We start from the raw sequence: 21,618 nt of genomic DNA on the forward strand, positions 1-21,618 counted from the left end.
TATGTTTAAGATAAAACCTATTTGGGAGAGAAACTACCTTTGCCATTTTTATGGATGTTTATTGTTGCCTTGGTGATATTATCCTGTGTTGTTCACTGCAGGAGCAGGTAGAAATCGCTGCCTTTTAGAGAAGCTTTTAGGGAAGCTCTAGGTTTAAGGTCACATTTAGATTTGACACCTTTGTTTTCCAGACGAAGTCTCTTGGGGTTGTCTTGAACTAAGGCCTATTTAGCATAGACCCACTAAAATTAATGAACCGAAGTTAGTCAATAAACTTCAGTGGGTCTACTTTGAGTAAGACTTGGTTGAAGACAACCCTTAGGACTGGTTTAAATTTAGCTGGCACGCTAGCAGAAACCAGTGCAATGGCTTCCGCTCGTGCAGTGAGGCTCCCTCCCCTCCATCTCCCCCAAATCCTCATCGGAGAGCTGGGAGAGCCCCCAAAACAACACTTGGAAGAGAGGAGGAGGGGATCATTCTGTCTGACAAGCAAGTAGCATGACGTAGGGGGAAACTGTACCTGTTGCATTTCTTTCAGGCATGAGTTAAAGGCAACACACCATTATTGGGGTGGGGATTGTGATGCCTTTTAGGGTACTTCCAGAAACATGACAATGGGTTGTTATGGCAACAGGTTTTTCTTTTTTAAAAACTCATTGGATTTCCTTCAGGTAGGGTAAATCTGGATTAGATTGGGGAAAGCTAGGAGCATTTTAATGTTCACTATGTCATAAGGACACTGGAAATAATCTTGGATGCATGTGGAGCATTGATACAGACTGATTTTTCTCTCGGCACTTAAAACAGTTTGAGTAGAGTGGTCAGATGGAAGGGGGAGCAGGGCTGCTATACCTGCTGCAATCCTGCTTTTCTACATCTGTTAAAGGTGCCAGGAATCCTGCCCTCCTTTTCATCCCACCACCCTTCTTCTGAACCTCTCTTCCACTTTTGGTGTGGTTGCATGTAAGTCACATGCACGGCTATAAAGGAGCAGCTTTTATAGAAACGTTTGAGGGAAATGGAATGTAAATGTTTAAAACAAGTCATGCATAAAAGTTAATATGCAAAATGTTGAGATTCTTAGGAAGCACTTTCCTGCCAGATCTCCTGTTGATCTGAGAGCCACATCTTGCTTGGAGTTGGTGTATATGTTCAAGCAGGGCACTTGATGCGCAGCAGAGGATACGAGGCAGCTTTAATGATCACAGTTTTACAAATAAAGAATGGAGACCCTTGACAACTGGATGAAAGACATGAATACTCTTCTACCCAGCACAGATATAGAGGTATAGGGAAATGTGCAGAACTGCTTCCTGTTATGAATAGCTCATTCCACTGAATGGGACCTTGGCCCTCTGCCCCAAAGTCCTGGCCTGGCTGGCACCACACCAGAGTTCTGTCAAGGTAGGGACCATTGCGCAAGCTATTACAAATGTGAGTCCTGAGCACATTCCTGGTACTTTATTGGTAGTTATGATGTGGGGCCATAACATTAGAGTTGGCCTCAAGATCAGTGCTAATAAAGCTGAAATGGAACTAAAAGCTTCTTCCAAGCTGCTTATCGTTGTTTATCTTGAAATGGACTCAGTTCCCTCCTAGAAATGGCATTGGATAAGGTTTCAAGGGACTGCCTGTGATTCTTGTCAGCAGGAATATTGTGTGTTCAACCACTAAAGGATTAGGCTGCAGCTGGGCTATTTTAGGCCTCCCTCCAAGGAAAACTATATCACATACCAGACAGCTTTGCTTATTTGTTTTATTATTATTATTATTTTTAAAAAAGAATTCTTCATTCAGCAGGGGAAGAAACATCCTTTTCAACAGAGCAACAGAATGTTAATGTTGATGGTCCAAATGAAGTGCTTTTGCTTGAGTAAGGTAGTGGAAAGTGTGGTAGTGTCTTAGCTCCAGGGTTTCTCCAGATAATTTAGGCTCTCTGACCTGGAAGCTATTTCCCTTGTTCTCAGATGAACAAGGGGGCATATCCATACTATGAACTAATAACGGTTCATAAATATGAGGAGGTTTTTCCTGTCAGTGTAATTGTTCTCAGAGAATTCTGAGAACTATACAACACCACAGTTAGAAAATCCATTCATATCTATGAGGCGGATTTTATATCCATTTAATTGTTAAGGTTTTCCCCAGAGAATTTTGGGAACTGAGAATTCTGAGAACTGGGAATCCTTTCAACACAGCTTCCTACCCCTGTCCAATAAGACTCTAAAATTGGGCCCTGACAGCAGTACAGACAGGCAACTGACAGGTCCAGTGAAAGAGGTTGTGTGGGTTTTTAGATGAAGGTACGGTATAAGGTGTTTTATTGACTGTCGTTTGGTAAATTTGCCTACCACTGTTCACCTAATGGCGATTTACAGCACAATTAATCCCAACAATAATAAAACCACGATAAACCCATTTGAATAAAACTATGAACAACGTCACATTCTTTAGAGTTACCTGGGTTATTCTGTTGGTATGCTGGCTTGCATATGACTGGAACCAAACTTGATATTTTATTTCTTTTACTGGCTTCTCCTTTGGATTTGATGGATTTATATTTGAACATGGTTGTAAAACTCCTCTGAGGGGCAACTTAACCTAAAAAGTACTGTATACAGTATAAAAGCTTTTTAAACTAACAAATAAGGAAGGGGTCTAGGAAAAGGAAGCCTATTCTGCATTTGAAACTGGCTGGCTGTCTTTGGGATTTAGTGGTGCCCTTCTTTGGTCTGGCTTTAAAATCCAGCTTGCCTATCCAGTTCCTCATTCAAGCAAAGCTATAAGGGAGATGATCTTCAAAGGCACTTTTGACAGTTGGGCTGCTTGATGTTAGTTATGCCTTTGACATTCTACCCTTCCCAACTTTAGAAAGACGTTAACTGCTTTCCCCCCCACCACTGGGGGGAAATGCTGTTGTCTCAGCCATGAAAGTTGCATGCATACCTTTCCAGAGTCATTATTCTGCACTTCTGGAAGATTAGCCTGTGAGGCCTCCTCCTCCTCCTCCTCCTCCTCCTCCTCCTCCTCCTCCTCCCTCTTACATGAACACAAATGTACTATCATACATCTAAGGCTGTGGTCCTGTGCATGGTTACTTAGGAATTAGTGATGTTAATGGAACATCTGAGTAAATATTGGTTTGTGGACTGGACTCTAAGCCACCTCACCTCACCAGCTCCCAAGTATCAAAGTAAAACAACAGGACATCGCAGTTCAGGATTCAGTCCATTCAAATGCATTTTGAATGTTAACGTGCTATGATTTAAAAATATTCTGATGATAGGTTTTCTGTCAGATACAGAGATTCCATCTGTTATGGGTGAGGCAGAACATGAAGTGAGATCAATGGAGTGACTCTGGATTAAAGTGGCGAATATGGCCCATAGTCAGCTGCTGCCAACAATGCATAGAATTTACTCCTGCGGTTGTTGGGAGTTAAAAATAAAAAGCTTAACTTTAAACAATAAAGCTTGCCTCTCCATTGAACTATTTGATAGTGGCCTTTGACAGAGCCATGTGTGGTTTGCTTTGATCTGTTCCCTATTGTTTCTTTTTTGCTTTTTTGTTTCAGATGTCAAATAACCCATGTGCCAGGTAACATTCCATGCATGCCTTGCCTGTCAACTGGCAGGTCTTGCAGAGTGACTCTGGACAGAAAGGAAGACTCCCTATCCCAGCCATGGCTGCACCAAGGAAAGGTTTAAGTGCCTCCCCTCCCGATGGTGGCTGGGGGTGGATGATTGTGATCGGCTGCTTCCTTGTTACTATCTGCACGAGAGCTGTAACAAGGTAAGGACGTTTATGGGTGTGATTCTTCACCCAGCTTTTGTTGTTGTTATCCCCTGCTTGAAAGCGGTGGGAAATGCTACCTCGTGGTCCAGGAATGGAGGATGTTAATTAATTTATCTGGACACTTCTTAGCCATGTTATCTGCAGAATGATTATAGCAGTCCACTGGATAGCTCAGTTGGTTAGAGCACGGTGCTGATAAAACCAAGGTCACAGGGACAGCTGCATAGTCCTGCATTGCGTGAGATTGGACTAGATGATCCTCAAGGTCCCTCCCAACTCTCTGATTCTAAGTCTAATAACAGCAGGATTGCTTTGCTAAGGCAGCATTAAAAGTGTGTCACAGACATTGAGGTGAATCCCCTGAGGGGAGTGCATTGAACTATGGCTGTGACATCCCTTTGCATCCTCACCAGTCTCCCCTGATGCATGATGGTACCTTCCTCTGCAGAGCCGCAAAGACATGTAGGGTTGTAGCCGGCTGTGTCATACTCTTGAGTACACCTACTGAACTTGTTGGCTTTGAGTTAGTCAACCCATAGAGTGGATGAGGGCCATCAAGCTGATACTGACTCCAGACAAGATGGGTTCCATCCAGATAAAGTGAGTGGATGGAGGCTTGCAACCAGTGCTGTTTGCACATGTACTTCCCCCTAGAGGACAAAGAGTGGAATTCTGGAGTTCTCCATGCCAACTGGGGAAGCTCGAGTGGTGATAGCAGCCAGGAGTGTTTTTTACCAATTTAGACTGGTATGCCAACTGTGCACCAGTCTGACCTTGCCTCAGTTATCCAAGTGTTAGTGATATGCGGGCTGGATTTCTGCAATGTGCTTCACATAGGACTGTCTTTGAAGACTGCCAAGAACATAAGAAGATCCCTGCTGGATCAGGCCAGTGCTCAATGTTCTCTTCTCGGTACGGCCAACCAGATGACTTCAATTGGTACAGAATGCAGCTGGCTGTGTCCTGTTATGAGCCTGGCAATTGGTTCATGAGGCACTTATGCTGATTGCCAGTGCATTGCTAAGACCAATTCAAAATGAGGTGGTTGCATTTATTTAACAGGGAGCAGTTTGCATCCCCATCAGGGCACGGGGCTGAAGCTTCTCTGCCTACCTCAGCACTGTGCCAACTTTTTTTCATTTTGCTGCCACCTTCAAAATTGGTGGGCTCTTGGGAATCTGTTTTGAGTGGGACAGAAGAATTTGCGGGGGGTGGAGAGCAGATCAAGCCATTGGGAATCAGGGTTAGGCACCTTAGCTTTGAAAACTTAAATGCTTTGGATCTGAGTTACTTCAAGGACCGCCTTTGCAGCCTGTCCATATGTTCAGATCTGCAATGGAGGCCCTCACATGCCTGTCACTGAGAGGGTGGGGACAACAAGAGGGAGGCCACAGTGGCCTCACATTTCTAGAAGACATTTCTTGCTGGGATTCCTCAAACCCCATTGTCACACATATCCAGGAGAGCCCTGGATACCCGCCTTTGTTTCCTTCTGAGATTATTTTCCTGTAGCAGTTTTGCTTGGATAATTTATGTGTGCATTTCTTGCTTTTATTAATATATGTGAGGTTTTAATTGCAATTGTACTGCACTGCATTTTCTTTTGTAATCTGCCTTTGCGGTGGTGGTGGTGTTTGACTTTACAAGGCAACCTAAAAGTACTGTTTTTGGCATTGGATTTAGTAAAACTGCAGAAAAAGCTCCTTTTCCAGACCTGGGCATAGCCTGGGGTGGGGACTTGTTAAGGAATACAAAGGTGCTGATGACCAATCAGATTCTTGAGGCTGAGCAAATGAGGTTGCCAGGGTAACAGTGGGCGTGATGTCACCACAGGAGAAAATGTCCTTTTTTAAAAATAAGGCTTTGCTTGCATTTTTAGCAAGGGTTTTGGGGAAGAAGAAGGGTGGGGCTAGAGGTCATGTGGGCCGAGGGACGGACAAGCTGTATGGAGGAGACACAGGAATTATGTTTTGGTTGCCTTTAAATCCAGTGCTGTGTCGCTGTAGCAAGCAAGTCCCTCTTGAGATGTGATGCTCAGAACCCTCTCTCCATCCAGACTCAGGTGTAAATAACAAACCATATTTCATAAAGACCCTACAGCCTCCACTGTGCCCAAAGGAAACATAAGCCCTGGTTGGGTGCCAAGACCCTTGTATCTTGCACTGCTCAGCAGAGGTTGGGGTGGCCGATAACAGTACTTTAAATAACTAAAATTAGTCTTAGCACCCGAGGCCACAAGGGTCTTTTCTATACAATAACAGATTAAGCAGCTTATACAACTCGCTGCTCTTTCATCACATCCTAATCTTGCTGTCTGAGGCTTACTCTGCTTAGTGATAGCACTGGCCTAAGTTCACAACCTTTCCAAAAATTATGCAAGAGGATGGCAAATGGAAGAACCAAGGTGAGGACGACCTCTTGTTAGCACTGCCACCTTGTCAAAGTCTCTACCTAATGAAATCCTGGCAAACCAGCTCCCCCTTGACTTTTCAAAGGTTGTCTTGCCCTGTACAGGCGACACCCAAAGGTGTTCTTGGCCCTCATGCATGTCAGCGGAGCACACGCAAACCCATTCCACCCCTGTCCCAAAGGACCCGTGCATTGGTGGTTGCACATTGCTTGAATGCACGCAAAATTATTGCCACCTGTATTCTGAGTTGTTTTTGCCCCAACCATTGTTAATGTTGATTGATTGGTTGCAATGTTGGTGTCAGGGAATGGTCTGAAGGCGAGTACTGGAGAATGCATTCTATGGCAGACCAGCTTCTCTCCAATGGAGAGCTGGAGGGGGAAGAGTCTCCCTCCTTGTCCACATGTTCAGAAGCAGAGAGAGAGAGAGAGGAGCTGAACAGCTTAGGGAGGAGTTAGCTAGTTTCAACATAATGACAAGAGAACCAGAAGAGAGGGGGCATCGAGTTGAGACGTCTCTTGAGAGTGTAGGGGACCCCCCTCCCCGTTCACCATGGACTCAGAGTTCCAAATGTATCAGAGAGCAAAGGAGTCAGAGGGAGGGACAAACTTCCCATTGACACCCAAAATGCTGCGGAAATCGGAAGGAGAATTAGACTAGCCAACTGCCCTCCTTGCGGAGAGCTGGAATAGAAGGACTATAAATCTATCAACTGCTCATTAATTCTTATCTGTGACGTTTCCGAAGGGAGGGGAGGACTCTCCATGCCTGACAGTTGGTGACTTTTTAAAAAGTTATAATTTTGATGTGAGCCACCTTGTGCAGAACGTGACACATCAGTTTAGGAAATATTTCCCATGACCAAGACGCTTTGTAATATGATTTACACTTGTTCAAAAAATAATTATTAAGTTTGTTTAATAATTATATTTGTTCAATAAAAAAGACCCCTATCCAATGGGACTGCTGCACATGCCTGATGAGCTGTATGCTGTTTTGTCTCGGTGGGCAACGTGAGGGACAGAGAGACAGCAGGTTTCTTGGTTCTGCCCTGTTTTTTGAGGACTTGCCTGACATGACTCATGTCTCAGACATTGGTTGTGCAATCCCTTTCCACGACTACCCTCAATGAGATGGGTGAGTGACCCAAGAAGGCCCCTTCTCTATATATACTCTTCAAGCATCTTAGATATTCAGAAAATATCTGATACTGCCTTCCTTCAAAGTAGAAAATAGAAGAAAAAATTGGCCAGCGTTCAGCGTTTGCATAATACACATGTGTTTTGGAGACAAAAATATTCCTCCAGGTGTTGCTCTTCATCCACATAACACATATCATGCAAACTACAACATTGATTCAGAGCCGCTTTTCACAAACTGTGCAAGGACTGTTCAAGAGTGCATTGCACAAATTAAAATGTATTTGGCCCCGAGGTGTGGAGGAGATTTAGGCAAGCCTGTCTCTGTTGGTTTGCAAATGTGGCTTCACTTCCATTTCCTTCCTGATGATAAAACTTTAAGAAATAGAATTATACATGGAATTTTGTTCCCACCAACCCAAGAAGGGCAGAAACGTCCAGCCAAATATTTGACATTGCAGGCTGTGTCTGCTAACTTGTCTAGAGGAAAGAGACTGAAGCCTCTGAGCGTGGACCAGGAGGAATATCCTGCAGCTATACCAAGTGTGATGGATGACATAACTGAGGGAGCACATGAAAATGGGCCTCGGTGTTCCAGCCAAATCAGTTGGCACGGAAAGAGAGCTCTGAGTTGTTTTTCAGAGGTGAACGTGTTTCAGTTAATGCTGTATCATGATGAGCTTGAAACAAACACTGCCATTAATCATCAGTTGTGCACACACGGGCCCCTCGGAAGGGCAGTTTTCTGTCATGTTTGCAGTTTTCCCAGGAGGAAGCTTGTTTATCTTGTGTGAAGCAAGGGGAATGTCTTATCTAAAACAGAGAAAAGCCACACCTCTTGGGTGTGTGTGTCTTGCACAGAACAGTGAAAACTGATGTATAGATCACAATAATCAGACATAAATATTATAAGCTTCAAGCTCTATTTTGTATTCCTTCATAAGAACAGATCTGTGTTGCATAGCTGTCAACTTTCAGATTTGAAAATAAGAGATCAGCAGCCTCACCTGTCCCAGGGACAGTCTACAGGATATCTAACAATCTGGGATAGCAGCGGGAAACTGCGCTGGAATAAAGGAATTTTGCGCAAAAAAGGGGAAGGTTCACAGCTATGCTGTGTTGTTCGGAACAGTGCACCTGGTTTTATAGGCTCTGTGCATACCTGGGATAGGAGCTTTAGTCTGAGACTACACAAAAGACGGTCAGCCACCGTCACCCTCCTGTTTCTTACAGATGCAATCTTTCTCATTTCTCTTTGCCATCAGAGGGCTTATTTGAGAGAAGGGGCCCAGTAACCCTCACAACAGGGTAAAATCCATGGCTAAATAGTCAATGTCCATTGGCCACGAGGCCCATATTCTCCCTCCACAGTCGGACACAGCAGACCTCTGAGTGCCAGTTGCTGGGAAACACAAGCGAGGAGAGTGCTGTTGGGCTCAAGTTCTGCTGGTGGGTTTCTCAGAGGCAACTGGCTGGCCTCTGTGAGAACAGGGTGCTGGAGTAGATGGGCCATGGACCTGATCCAGCAGGGCTCTTCTTACTTTATTAAAAATAAGTCTCCCTGAAATAAACTGGGCCTTGAGCCCAAAGACATTCCAAGGCCCCTTGGTGCCCTCAAAGTAAAAACTAAATGGAGTCCACACACTGGTAAGGAGAAATGGACAATTTGCCATTCTTTAATGCTAATCTCCACCCACCCCAAAAAGAAATCTGTAAAATTTTCAGGTTTCCTTGCTTTGCTAATGGTAGGGCTGCTTGATTATCAGGAGTTACCAACCTTTTGGGACCTGGGGGCATATTTTCAAACCAAAGAAACTGTTGTTGTCAGCACACCGGGGCCCCAACTCTCACCTTCCTTACCCCCTTGAAAATCCCTCTGTGCCTGGGCATGGAAAAGGGTAAAAAAGTATTGGGAAATGATTTATAATGAATTGAAAAAAAATGTTTAAAATTACTCCCCCCCCCCAAAAAACCCCCAGAGTCTTTTCTGTTGGGGATCATTCAGACTGAAATTCTGACGTGTAAGAAAAGGTGGTTTATGTATGCAACAACTGCGGCCCATGCTTTGTTAGCCCAAAAATGGAAAACGAGCAAGGTCCCAACCAAAGAAGATTGGCAATTTAAGTTGACAGAATATGCACAGCTTGCAGACTTAACATATAGAATAAGAGAACAAGAAGAACATACGTTTAAAGAAGATTGGAAAAGGTTTATTGAATATATGGAAAATAATTGTGTACATCTGAAAACACTGGCAGCATTAAGATAAATTCAACTGTGTAAATAGGTTTTGATGGATGTAATAATGAAAAACCGACTGGTATAGTTTTTGTAAAATATGCAAGGATATAAGATATGTAAAATGAACCATGGAAAGAGAAGAAGGGAAGTTAGTGATATCTTAAGTATGTAAAATGTTTATCTGAAATTGTAAAACAGGAAATTTAATAAAACACACACACACAATCGCTCTGTGCCACAATTCGGGGTTTTTTGGTTGAGCAGTGGGGAGTATTCTGTTGGCTAAAGGTCCATGAATGTTACTTAACTTTAGATAGATGATAGATAGATGATAGATAGATGATAGATAGATGATAGATAGATAGATAGATGATAGATAGATGATAGATAGATAGATAGATAGATAGATAGATGATAGGTAGATAGATAGATGATGATAGATAGATAGATAGATGATAGATATAGATAGCTAATAGTGCTCATATTCGTTTCTATTATTTCCATTCCTGCCCTCGGGTGAATTATGGCAATTTCCACGCCCCTTTCCCTTGCTTTGACATCCCTAGCTCAAAAAGCACAAGGAACCATGTTGAATGCAACCCTCTGCCTTTCACTTGGAATCCACCATACATCTTAAGTTAGTTTCCATTTATTCTTTAACTGCAGTAGCTTAACATGTTGAATTATATGTGTGTGTGTGTGTGTGTGTTTTCCAGGTGCATCTCAATTTTTTTTGTGGAGTTCCAGACTTACTTTGCTCAAGATTATGCCCGGACAGCTTGGATCCATTCCATAGTAGACTGTGCTACAATGTTTTGTGGTGAGTATTTGGATCAATTGTGTGTATGGGTGAAGTACTTTTAGGCTGCAGTCCGATGCCTAAAAGTCTCATTCAATTCAACAGGACTTCCTTCTGGGCAAATATGCATAAGATTGTGCTGCACGTCTCCTTTTAGTAGTGGTGTGATACATAGTCATAAAAAACCAGAACTAAATGAGCAGAGTTTCTGGTTTAGATCTGCCTGATGATCAGAAGAAGCAATTCCACACCATCTCTCTGGTTTCCAGTTGTTTCATTTCATTTATAGTGCACTGCTTTCTTGTTATGGTTTAAAATACACGATATGCATTTTAGTAATCAGGAAATCAAAGTTTAAGGCAGGTACTGATTGGAGAAACTTTTAGGATGCACTCCCATCACTTTGTTTTGGACTACAGTGGTACCTCTACTTACGAACACGATCTGTTTCAGGGTGCCGTTCGCACCCCAAAGGTCCGTAAGTAGAGTGCCGCTACTGTGCGTGTGCAAAGCGCAATAGAGCGCTTCTGCACATGCATGAAGCGCACAGATTGCTTCTGTGTGTGCGGCGAACCCGGAAGTAAACACTTCCGAGTTGGCCGCATTTTTAACCTGAAAAGCCACAACGTGAAGCAAACGTAACACAAGGTGTGTCTGTAATTACGCAAGCTGAAATGCAAAACTCACAGGGTACAATTCACTTCCTGGCCTCCGAAGCCATATTTGCGCAAGCAGAAGGGAATTGGCACTTCTTTGCATGAAAGACCTTTTAAAAAAATGGTGGTATTTGACTTAAGTTTTATTTAGAGCAGACCTACTGAAATGAGTTAAGCCCATTCATTTCAGTGGGCCTACTCTGAGTAAAATTTAGTTGAACGCCACCCAGTGTGAACTTTCGTACATTTAAAAAAAATTCACAGACCAGCATGGAAAAAAGACAGAAGAGATTTATGAATGAGTATGTGTAGAACTGAGACAGAGTAGAAACAGTCCAATCTGCTCATCCCTACTCACATCTGTTGTCAAGTGTCACCTGGGAAGGGGATGACGTGGGCTCCTTTGACCCGTATGTCTATTGCTTCCCCATCCGCAAACCATCACTCACTGAGAATTCCCTTATGAGATAATCTCTACCCACATTTCTTTATGAGATGCACAGAGTCATTGTGGGGCATAGAACCTATTTTTTTCCTTGTCGGAGGATAACATTTTAACATAACTTAGGGAGTGTGTTATTAATTTAAATGTACAAATCACCTGGGCTCTAGAGTGGATGCCAATATTTTCTTTTATCCCCCTCCCCACCGTTCTTGATTTTTTTTTTTGAGGGGAAACAGCCATGGTTGAAAGCTTTATGGAGAGTAGGGTGCACAACCTATGGCGTCCTTTCTCTCTGTTTGATTTGGGAGCATCACAGATATGTGTGTATCCCTTTTTAGTACACAGAAATCTATCCCCAATGTCCATGCTGGTCCATGTGAAAGTACGTGTGTTCAAATGGAGATGCACCCTATTGACTGCCTTCATTTTCATTTTAAGCTCCACTGGGGAGTTTCATCAGCAATCACCTCTCCTGCCAAGTGGGCATCATTCTGGGAGGACTTCTTGCATCTGCAGGACTTATCCTGAGCTCCTTTGCCACAAGCCTAGAGCATCTTTACCTTTCCTTAGGAATTCTTACAGGTATTATACTATTATTATGATTATTATGATTATTACTGCTATTGCTATTGCTGTTATTATTGTAGCATCAATACTATTATTCTCCATGCTTCAGGAACCTCCTCTGAGCATTTTTCTGGGAAATAAGCTCTGCTGCTGAATTCATTGAGACTTAACCCCAGATAGGCATCTAGAGGACTGCAACCTTGCAGCAGAGCTCCATGCATGTTGTTCAGGAGACTAATTTGACTAACTTGTGTGTCTGTTGTGTGCGTTTAGGGCTGCAGCCACTGCCCAAAATCCAGCTGGCCGTCCTAGTGCTGTTGCTTCACCAGAGGCACCCAATAATGGAGGACAAGAGGAGATGATGTTGGCTGATTCTCTCTCCACCTGTAGCCCCTGGTAGTCCCTGAAAATCTGTCTTGGAGGGCTGAGGGACCCCTCAGAGCATATTTGTGGAGGAACACTGAAGGCTGCAGAGAGGAGGGGAGATGGGGTGTGGGCTGTGTGTGGAGATTCTCCTCTCCTCCTCCATTATTGGACATATCTGTTAATGGATCAGAATATCTTATGCTTTTACGTATGACCAGCTGTCAGTTTCCCAACTATGTATTTGAATTAGGACACCATAATTCCATTTTACAGAATGGGAACTGAGGTAAGGAGACAGTGACTTGAACAAAGCCATACAGTGAGAACCATAACTATGGTGAGATGTGGAGAGGGGAAAAGGAGGGAAACCTGGTCAACAAAATCAGGAATATGAAGGAAACAATCAGAACAAAGCCAAGGTTACTTTTGGAAAAAAATAATAATTCTGACTTGGATTCTCAGATTCCAAATTCAAATGTTGAAAATCACAATGGGATCTTAATTTTGAAATTCAGAAATGCAGGTTTGTTGTTTTGGTGGAGTGCCATAATTGTGTGCCTATGGCTGTTCAAATGTTGGTGTTACAATGTGAGGCTCACCAATGATACCTTTTGAAGTTCTGGTCAAATTTCCCACTACTTCTCACTAAGATTCTCAAGTCTGCAGCTGAAAATTCTGCTCCTCAAACTCTGGATTCTGAAAGTTCATCAGATTTCAAGTGATTACATGATCCCCCCAGTTAAAGGCCACACATTGTGACAGTGTGAAGTAAGCACACCAGTTAACCTACTGTGGTTAATTCACTAAATTTAAATGTGGAACCAGCATCTTCAGCTGATTACATTGCCCAGGATCATCCCCAGCGAATTCAGCCGTGTGTGTGTGTGTGTGTGTGTAATAACCTGCAATGTTCTGCTAGTTCGTTTTTTTCAAAGATGAGGAACGGAAATGTTTACACAGAAATTGCTGACTTGGTAAAACTCGCATTATAGCCACGGTGATGGGAGCTTAGTGCACAGACCCCTGCAGTTTAATAACAATTTTGTAGAAATGCTGTACTCAAATGCTGCCAATAGCTTGTTTGCTAAGAAAAAAAAGGTCCCTGTTATAGCACATATTGTGCGAGTGCTTCAGTATCAGCCTTCAGCTCAGCTATTGCCCAAAAATAACCAGCACTTTGTACTAGCAGATTTCCTTCGTGCCTTGGCAGCTTCCTGAATGACAATTACTATGAGAACCATCTATGGAACTCACTGCTGCAAGATATGATGGCGAGCCCTCAGTTCAGTGTGCCTCTTGAACATAGTAAAAATCTGAGAGCAAACTATGGAAGGAGGGCTATTTTCTTTATGCTGATCTCATTGGCCTCTTGCATGGTTAACAGAGAAAAGAAACAGTGATGGAATCTGCATTGCTAACAAATCGTGTTTTGCTTGTGTTTGTGATTTTCTTCTTCCAGGCCTGGGATTTGCACTTTCTTATTCACCAGCCATAGCCATGGTGGGCAACTATTTCAACAAGAGGAAAGCCCTGGCTTATGGGATGGCCATGTCGGGCAGCGGCATTGGCACCTTCATCCTGGCCCCGGTGGTCCAGCTCCTAATTGAACAGTTTTCCTGGCGGGGAGCCTTGCTCATCCTGGGAGGTTTTGTTTTAAACCTCTGCGTCTGCGGTGCCCTGATGAGACCGGTTGCGGGCAAAGAGGACCGCAAGAGCATGCCCGACTTCTCGGAGCAGGAGTTTGGGCCGGAAGCACAGAAGCAGGACTTGACGCAGTGGTCGGTCTGCTCCCCTCTGATCAAAGTCTGGTCCCACAAATACCTGTGCCAGTGCTCGTGGCAGGAGTACCACTTTCTGCTGATGCCGGACTTTGTGGTGCTCGCGGTATCCGTCTTGTTCATGGCTTACGGCTGCAGCCCCCTCTTCGTTTACCTGGTGCCTTATGCCTTAAGGGTCGGGATGAGTCATCAGCAGGCGGCCTTCCTCATGTCCATCCTTGGGGTCGTCGACATCATCGGCAACATCACTTTTGGATGGCTGACAGATAGACGGTAATGGCCAAGAGTGATGACATAGAAAGCTGGGTGATGTGGGATAACGACCCCCATTGAATGCCCCACGGATTATTTTCCACGTTAAGAAGAGTGCATCTTTCCTTCCTCCCCCCTTCAGCATTAACAATTTTATTGTGGTATCCATTTTATTCAGTACATCTCGTACTGCGTGTCCCTGCTAAATATTACAGGCTAGTTGGGACAAGGGTGGCGCTGTGGTCTAAACCACTGAGCCTCGGGCTTGCTGATCGGAAGGTCGGCGGTTCGAATCCCCACAATGAGGTGAGTTCTCGTTGCTCTGTCCCAGCTCCTGCCAACCTAGCAGTTTGAAAGCATGCCAGTGCAAGTAGATAAATAGGTACTGGTGCAGCAGGAAGGTTTCAGTGTCCTCTGGCACTCATCACTGTCCTCTGTGTGCCAGTAGCGGTTTAGTCCTGCTGGCCACATGACCTGGAAAACTGTCTGTGGACAAATGCCGGCTCCCTTGGCCTGAAAGTGAGATGAGTGCCACAACCCCATAGTCGCCTTTGACTGGACTTAACTGTCCAGGGGTCCTTTACCCTTTTATTACAGGCTAGAGTCCACAACCAAAGGAGACAAAAATACAACAAATGCAACAGAGCATGTCCAGGCAGAAAACATGAGGATCAGCCCATGGAGTTGCCGATAGATAGATGATAGGTAGATAGATAGATAGATAGATAGACCCCAGCTACAGTGAAGATCACAGATATCAGATGAAATAAATATTACTTCATTGCAACTGACTCTCTTGCCTACTGCCTTGCAGGTGTTTGAAGAAGTATCGTTATGTTTGCTACTTCTTTGCGGTGGGGATGGATGGCCTGTGCTGCCTTTTCCTTCCGGTGCTCCAGAGCTTTCCGCTCCTTGTGCCTTTCTCCTTCACCTTTGGATATTTCGATGGAGCCTACATCACGCTTCTCCCAGTGGTGACCGCGGACGTGGTGGGCACGGCTTCCTTGTCATCCGCCCTTGGGGTGGTGTACTTCCTTCACGCAATACCCTACCTAATCAGCCCACCTGTTGCAGGTCAGTTTTGTATGTGAATCAGCTTCCCTGGTTATGTATGAATCTCAAGTACATGTCTTTACCGGCTCCTTCCTTTTCTTTCCAATCGCTGTTTGGATTCCTCTTGCACTAAACTGAACACCAGAGGGCAATACATTCCTTCTGTATGCAAGGCAAATGCAAGAAAGAGGACCCTAGAGAGGTCCAGTTAAGAGGAAACGAAAAAAACAGCAGACACCATACTGCATTGTTGCTATAAAGCCAGTAATATGTGACAGATCTGAACAGATTTATTCATTGTCCTCTGGGTTTCTTCATTCTCTCACTGTGAACTTTCAGTGCAAAATCACACCTTGTTTTCCTTAACCGCTCTAATGCAAAGGCCGCCTGTGGATACTCTTGAGCTGCTATTTAGAAGTAGCGTTTGCCACTGCCACCAAATGTCTGCGTCAAGGCAACTCAAATTATCTGCCAAAGAAATTGGAACCATTTGCCTTATGTGAGCTATGCAGACCAAACAGTCTGGCAGGTCTGGGTTTAAACTCTTACTCAGCTGTGAAGCTCATTGGGGGACTGGGACTCAGTTGCTCTCAGCCTGACCCCTCCTCATGGGATTATTGTGAGGACAAAGCAGGGTAACCCACATCCATGCAGATGACTATGGGATACAGAGGTTGTTGATGATAATACCTTCTGCTGCTTCTAGTTGCATTGCACCTGGCAATGCCAAGAGTGGAAGCCCTGCCTGTCATAATGCTCAGGATGTCCTCTGGCTTTCAAGATTTCACCAGGTACCATCAACACATTTTCAAGGGTGACCTTTGCAGCCATAAGGGTAGTCAGCGGTTCTCAACCTGTGTGTCCCCAGATGTTGTTGGAATACAACTCCCATCATCCCTGAGCTCTGGCCTTGCTAGCTAGGGGTGATGGGAGTTGTACTTCAACAACATCTGGGGACCCACAGGTTGAGAAAGGCTGGGTTAGGTTCTCCCTAATGCATTCTTAATATTGTACACTACCCTGGAATCTTTTGATAAAGGGTTGTATATAAATTGAAGTAATAATAATAATAATAATAATAATAATAATAATAATAGTAATAATAATAGCAGCAATGTTGTATCTTTCCCTACAGGCTGGCTTGTGGACACAACTGGCAACTACATGGCCTCGTTTCTGCTGTGTGGGTTTTCCATGATATTCAGTTCGATGCTACTGTGTTGCGCAAGACTAGCCAAGAAGGCGAAACGGACTCCCTTGAGGCCTGGGGCCAAGCAACCAAGCTGGACAAATGGAGCCATTGTCTATTCTGTAACTAGAGAATTAGATCCCAGAGGTGTGGAGCTGCTGGCCAGTGAGGCAAACAGTTATAGCAAAAGATGACAACGTGCTTGAAAGGGCCCTCCCCCTCTCCTTTGCGTACCCAATAACCTTTTGCTAAGATAGATTTTTGTTAAGTCTTGCTACACTATTTGAAGATGTTCCTCCCCACTGGAAGAAAGGAGAGAAGGAATGCGCCTTTGCATGGGACTTTTGTTTTCTGTCCTTTCAGCAGGTAAAAAGCCTGTGCCCTAATGAGGGTAGCAGAGAAGGAGGAAGTTCTTCTCTGAGGATGTAGTTAAGATAGTTTCTAACGCAGTGCCGGGGAGGTTGAGGGTGGCCCTGTATGCACAAAGAAGGCAAACTAGACATTCAAATAGATGATAAAACTGTGTGTAAAACAGTGTTGACACAGTAAAAAGCCTTTTAATTTTGCACGTGGCTGCTCTTGCCTGGAATAAGCAGGGATGAAAAAAGGTTAAATGCGTTCTTTGGTTAACTCTGAAAATCAACAGATGCCTATTGACTTCTGCAAAGGAACTCAGCTGCAGAACTGCTGCTTTATACTGTGGTTAACTTCATTTCAAAAGGTCACAAAATATGCTTTATGATGTGCCTGGATTTGATAAACAACTGGGATGTGGCTTTTGGAAGGCTGGCGATTCTCACAGGTTTCTTCTTTAAAACACCTGAAAACAATTTGTAGTAATCAGAGGGAACGAATGGAAGGAACGAATTTCCATTTGAAAAAACTCATAGCGAAGCTGGCTCTAGTATCACAAGGCGTTCTTGCGACATTGCTGGTATGGAGGCAGCTTTCTACTGAGCAATACTGAGCTTTTGCACTATTGATCTGCAAAGTAAACACACTCAAATTTATTGAGTACATGCATCCAACCATGTGGGTTCTTGCTTGTGATGTAGCCACTTAAGTGCAGTTGTCTATGGTAAGCTTCGCCCTCTTGTTTGGGAAGCATAATACAATGAAAGGGGCCTTCGTTAAATTTAACTAAGGTTTGTTCCTATATTTTAAAGCCTTTTCGATTTCCTAAAAGGCAGTTAATTTTAACTTTGAAATTCTTTGTGTGCTTGTTCTGCTCAGTTGCACACATTAAAACCCAGAGAACATTCGTTGTTGATGAGTGCATGCTAGAGATGGGGGAGAAATGAGTTCAGTTTGCATTTGAAGTTGATGCAGATGAATTCTTCATTTCTTCAGTGAATGCATCTGGTGTTAATAATGCAGGTGGCACTGTGGTCTAAACCACTGAGCCTCTTGGGCTTGCCGATCAGAAGGTTGGTGGTTCGAATCCCCGTGATGGAGTGAGCTCCTGTTGCTCTGTCCCAGCTCCTGCCAACCTAGCAGTTCGAAAGCACGGCAGTGCAAGTAGATAAATAGGTACCACTGTAGCGGGAAATTAAACTGTTTCCATGAGCTCTGGCTTCCATCACAGTGTTCCATTGCACCAGAAGCAGTTTAGACATGCTGGCCACATGACGCAGAAAGCTGTCTATGGACAAACGCCGGCTCCCTCAGCCTGAAAGCAAGATGAGCACTGCATCCCATAGTTGCCTTTGACTGGACTTAACTGTCCAGGGGTCCTTTACCTTTACCTTTTTTTAATAATGAACATTCTCTGGGTTCTGATGAGCTTGATAGTGAACAGACCCAGTTTACACTTCCTGAACAATACGTGAGCCGAAACACAGTGCTCCTTAAAAATTTGCATCTTTTGCAACTGAGAATGTGTACAGTACATGTGATTGAAAAGTGCATGTGGAATGCATATAATTAGTGAAATCCAGCCCCTGCCCAACAAAGATGCATTCTGTCAGAAGAAAACTGCTTGCCAAAATGCATACACTAAGCAGAATTATGCGGCACAAATGGAAGGTATTTCTCTGCATTTCAGCCACATCTCCTGCTTAATAGCACAACAATTATAAAGCATTGCAGTGACTCTGTTTCTAGGCGTAGCTGGCCACATTTGCGTGTTCATGATGCAGTTATGTGGGTGCAACCTGTTTGTGTGAGGCAGCTCTCTCTCTGCAGTTGTGGTCACTTCAAGTAACCTGTTTTATGGCATGGCTGGAATCTGCACATATGTACTGAAGCAGTTATATGTATATAACTTCCCACGTAGGTGGCAAATGGTTTTGCATTGTTCACGGTTGGTGTGTTTTGGGCCTTGCCTGTTCTATTGGCCAAAAATAAGAATTCTAGTACATGATTACCTACATGCAGGAGAGACATTCCAATGATGGTTGATCTTACAAATGGCTACTAGACCTCTTCAAGGTTCCTTTTACAGCAAACCATGAGGAAACTTTTTTGGTCACTCAAGGGTAATCCATGAGGTGACACATGCTGGTGGTGTGCAGAGCCAGAGAATTAAGTGGGTGGGACTGTCTCTTCTTCCTCCTCCTCTTCTTCTTCCAACCTTCTTTCTTTTCCCTCCCTCCTTGCCCAGCAGGCTTTGGGGACTGGTGATGGGGACCAGATCAATCTAAACTGACTGCTTGCAGAGGGGATTCACCTGTTAAACATGTAAAGCCAACATGTTCTCAAAAGAAACTTTGGGAGCCATCACCCCAATTATATAAGGAACTCACTATTGATCTTTGAACATGTCTGTTGTCGCCACTTGGACATTCCACTGCTAGCTGCTAAAAACCGATGATTTTCTGAGCTAATCCTTCCATTGTAAACCAGAGTCTGGTGAGTCTGTTGCATAAATAGCTAGGCAATTTAATATTAAATTAACAGCTTGCTTTCATCAGTTTCAAAAGGTTAATCAGTATAAAAATTTCCAAACCAAACCAGTGATCAAAGACTGAACACACACTTCCCCCAAAGCTACATTTGGCTAAATATTCTACTGAATTTAATTGTGTTCATGAGTAGCTCAGGGGAGTTAGCGCCTGCAGTCCATGCAGTATGCATGCCCCAGCCACAGCGAAGTTATCAATTGCTCTTCCTTTCACAAAGATGTTCAGATCTCACACGACACACAGTCCTGTATTGCCGGGACTGGCAGGTAGACATCTGGTGCTGCCACAAGGATACAGCTCATTGTTTCCTCCATACAACTTTTCTCAGTATGCTTTCCTAAGGCCCTCCTAGGTAGCCAACACAGCTTCCTCCAGGAGTTATAGGTAACAACTCCCATTAGGCCTTGACAGCTTGTGTTGGCTGGGGTGGATGGGAATTGGAGGGTATCCAGTTGGCTAGGGCTGCATTAGTACAGACATATTTTTCTGTCCTGAGAGAATGAGTAGGTTTTCACAGTAGCCCATTTAGCTCAGCACAACTTTGGGGCAATGTTTTAGCACCCGTGCTACAAATCTTTGAACACCTGCAGTGAACACTATTCCACAGTATAGACTTATAAATTTGCATTTCAGCTTAGTTGGCAGAACATGAGACTCTTGATCTCAGGGTTGTGAGTTTGAGCCCCATTGCAGTGGGTCGGACTCAGGGTCCCTTCCAACTTTACACTTCTGTGATCTATGAAAATGCTATTAAATAATAGTTATTAAAGAATAAGTACAACGAGCTACAGACTAGAATGAGACACCAGAAACAACCTTGTTTCATTTGAAATGCTTGAAGGCTGGTACAAATATTCCGGCTGTGTCTGTCTTTAAATTTACTCCCTTTAAATGTACTCCCCTGCACAACCAACCTACAATCTCTGTTGCGCCTGGCGTCTCATTTTCTACTGCACAGCAGAGGACTGTAAACAAAATTGTGAGTACTGTGAACACGGTCACAGAATTCATACCAGAAGTCAATCCTATTGGGAGGCTAAGGATGGAGATGGCCACTATTGCTACACAAAAGCCTCCCGTTTATTTACATCACCCTTATGATAAACATTCCAGCTTCTAGCTACCAATTTTACAATTGCAGATTTCAGTTTGAAACTTCAAATGTGGAAGATGAGCCATTAAATGCCCGAATTGAGCTCAGCAATTCTTTGCTGTGACCAAAGTATTGTAGTCTGTAAGTTCCTGGTTCAGTATTGTTTTGAATGTGCCATTGTAATTGAGATGTGCTTTGTCCCCAGTTGCCTTTTTGCCAGATGAACCTGGTTGGGAGAGCGAGGGTGATGGATTAAGCCAAGTCAGAGAATACACAAGCAACAGTTACCAGAAAAGTACATTTCATAGGGCAAAATATTCCTGCACTGCAGGGAATTGGACAAGATGAGCCTTGTGGCCTCTTCCAGCCCTACAGTTCAATGATTCTATGGGAGAAAGGGACACGATGGATCCCTGTTGTGTGCTTCCCAGTCCCTTGTCTTCAGGAAAGGATTGGGAAATGAGATTGCAAGCAGGCAATTACCGGTAGTAGTTTTTTATTGGAACGTAGGCAAGCTAATGACTATGGGATGTCCAGATAGCTATTTGAAATGTCACAGTTTGCATTTCATGGTGTCTGCTTCCTATGCCCAACTGGGATGAGCAAGGGCCCTGATATTACGAGCAACAAATTTCAAATTAGATGTTGAGACATTTAAAGCCATAATTGCTGAAGGTTAACATAATATACCTATATATAAGCCAATTCATCGACTTCGTATTTTCACATTTATACTTCCCGTTTTTACTGTATGAAACAGGCTGCATCAGTGATAATTTTGCACAAAAAGGAATGCAGTTGCCTGGTGGCCCCCAAATTGATAAAAGATTGCACCAAGCAAGCCTCCCTGGGCAGTGCATTCCAAAAATCTGGAAGCAGAGGTGTATGTCATTGCTTTTGGAGGACATAATCAAGAACAAGCTACATGACAC

The 21,618-nt window shown here is 43.8% G+C and overlaps 2 protein-coding genes across 6 annotated transcripts in view; one reads left to right on the forward strand and one right to left on the reverse strand.

Annotated features, from left to right (window-relative positions):
• Window positions 1–17,256, forward strand: part of SLC16A12 (solute carrier family 16 member 12) — a 41,315-nt gene extending 24,059 nt beyond the window's left edge. For both annotated transcript variants that reach the window (XM_083614142.1, XM_083614141.1), the window contains 6 exons: window positions 3,575–3,792; window positions 10,302–10,405; window positions 11,924–12,067; window positions 13,878–14,469; window positions 15,263–15,522; window positions 16,637–17,256. In XM_083614142.1, coding sequence (XP_083470268.1) covers window positions 3,608–3,792; window positions 10,302–10,405; window positions 11,924–12,067; window positions 13,878–14,469; window positions 15,263–15,522; window positions 16,637–16,884 — 1,533 coding nt within the window. In that variant the 5' untranslated portion in view covers window positions 3,575–3,607 and the 3' untranslated portion in view covers window positions 16,885–17,256. The remainder of the gene's footprint in view (window positions 1–3,574; window positions 3,793–10,301; window positions 10,406–11,923; window positions 12,068–13,877; window positions 14,470–15,262; window positions 15,523–16,636) is intronic.
• A 2,289-nt stretch (window positions 17,257–19,545) lies between these two features.
• Window positions 19,546–21,618, reverse strand: part of ASAH2 (N-acylsphingosine amidohydrolase 2) — a 41,319-nt gene continuing 39,246 nt past the window's right edge. For all 4 annotated transcript variants that reach the window (XM_083614102.1, XM_083614101.1, XM_083614104.1 and 1 more), the window contains one exon: window positions 19,546–20,912. In XM_083614102.1, the coding sequence (XP_083470228.1) occupies window positions 20,738–20,912 (175 nt within the window). In that variant the 3' untranslated portion in view covers window positions 19,546–20,737. The remainder of the gene's footprint in view (window positions 20,913–21,618) is intronic.

The sequence above is a fragment of the Podarcis filfolensis genome (genome assembly GCF_964270895.1).
Source record: "Podarcis filfolensis genome assembly, chromosome: 5".
Taxonomy (NCBI): domain Eukaryota; kingdom Metazoa; phylum Chordata; class Lepidosauria; order Squamata; family Lacertidae; genus Podarcis; species Podarcis filfolensis.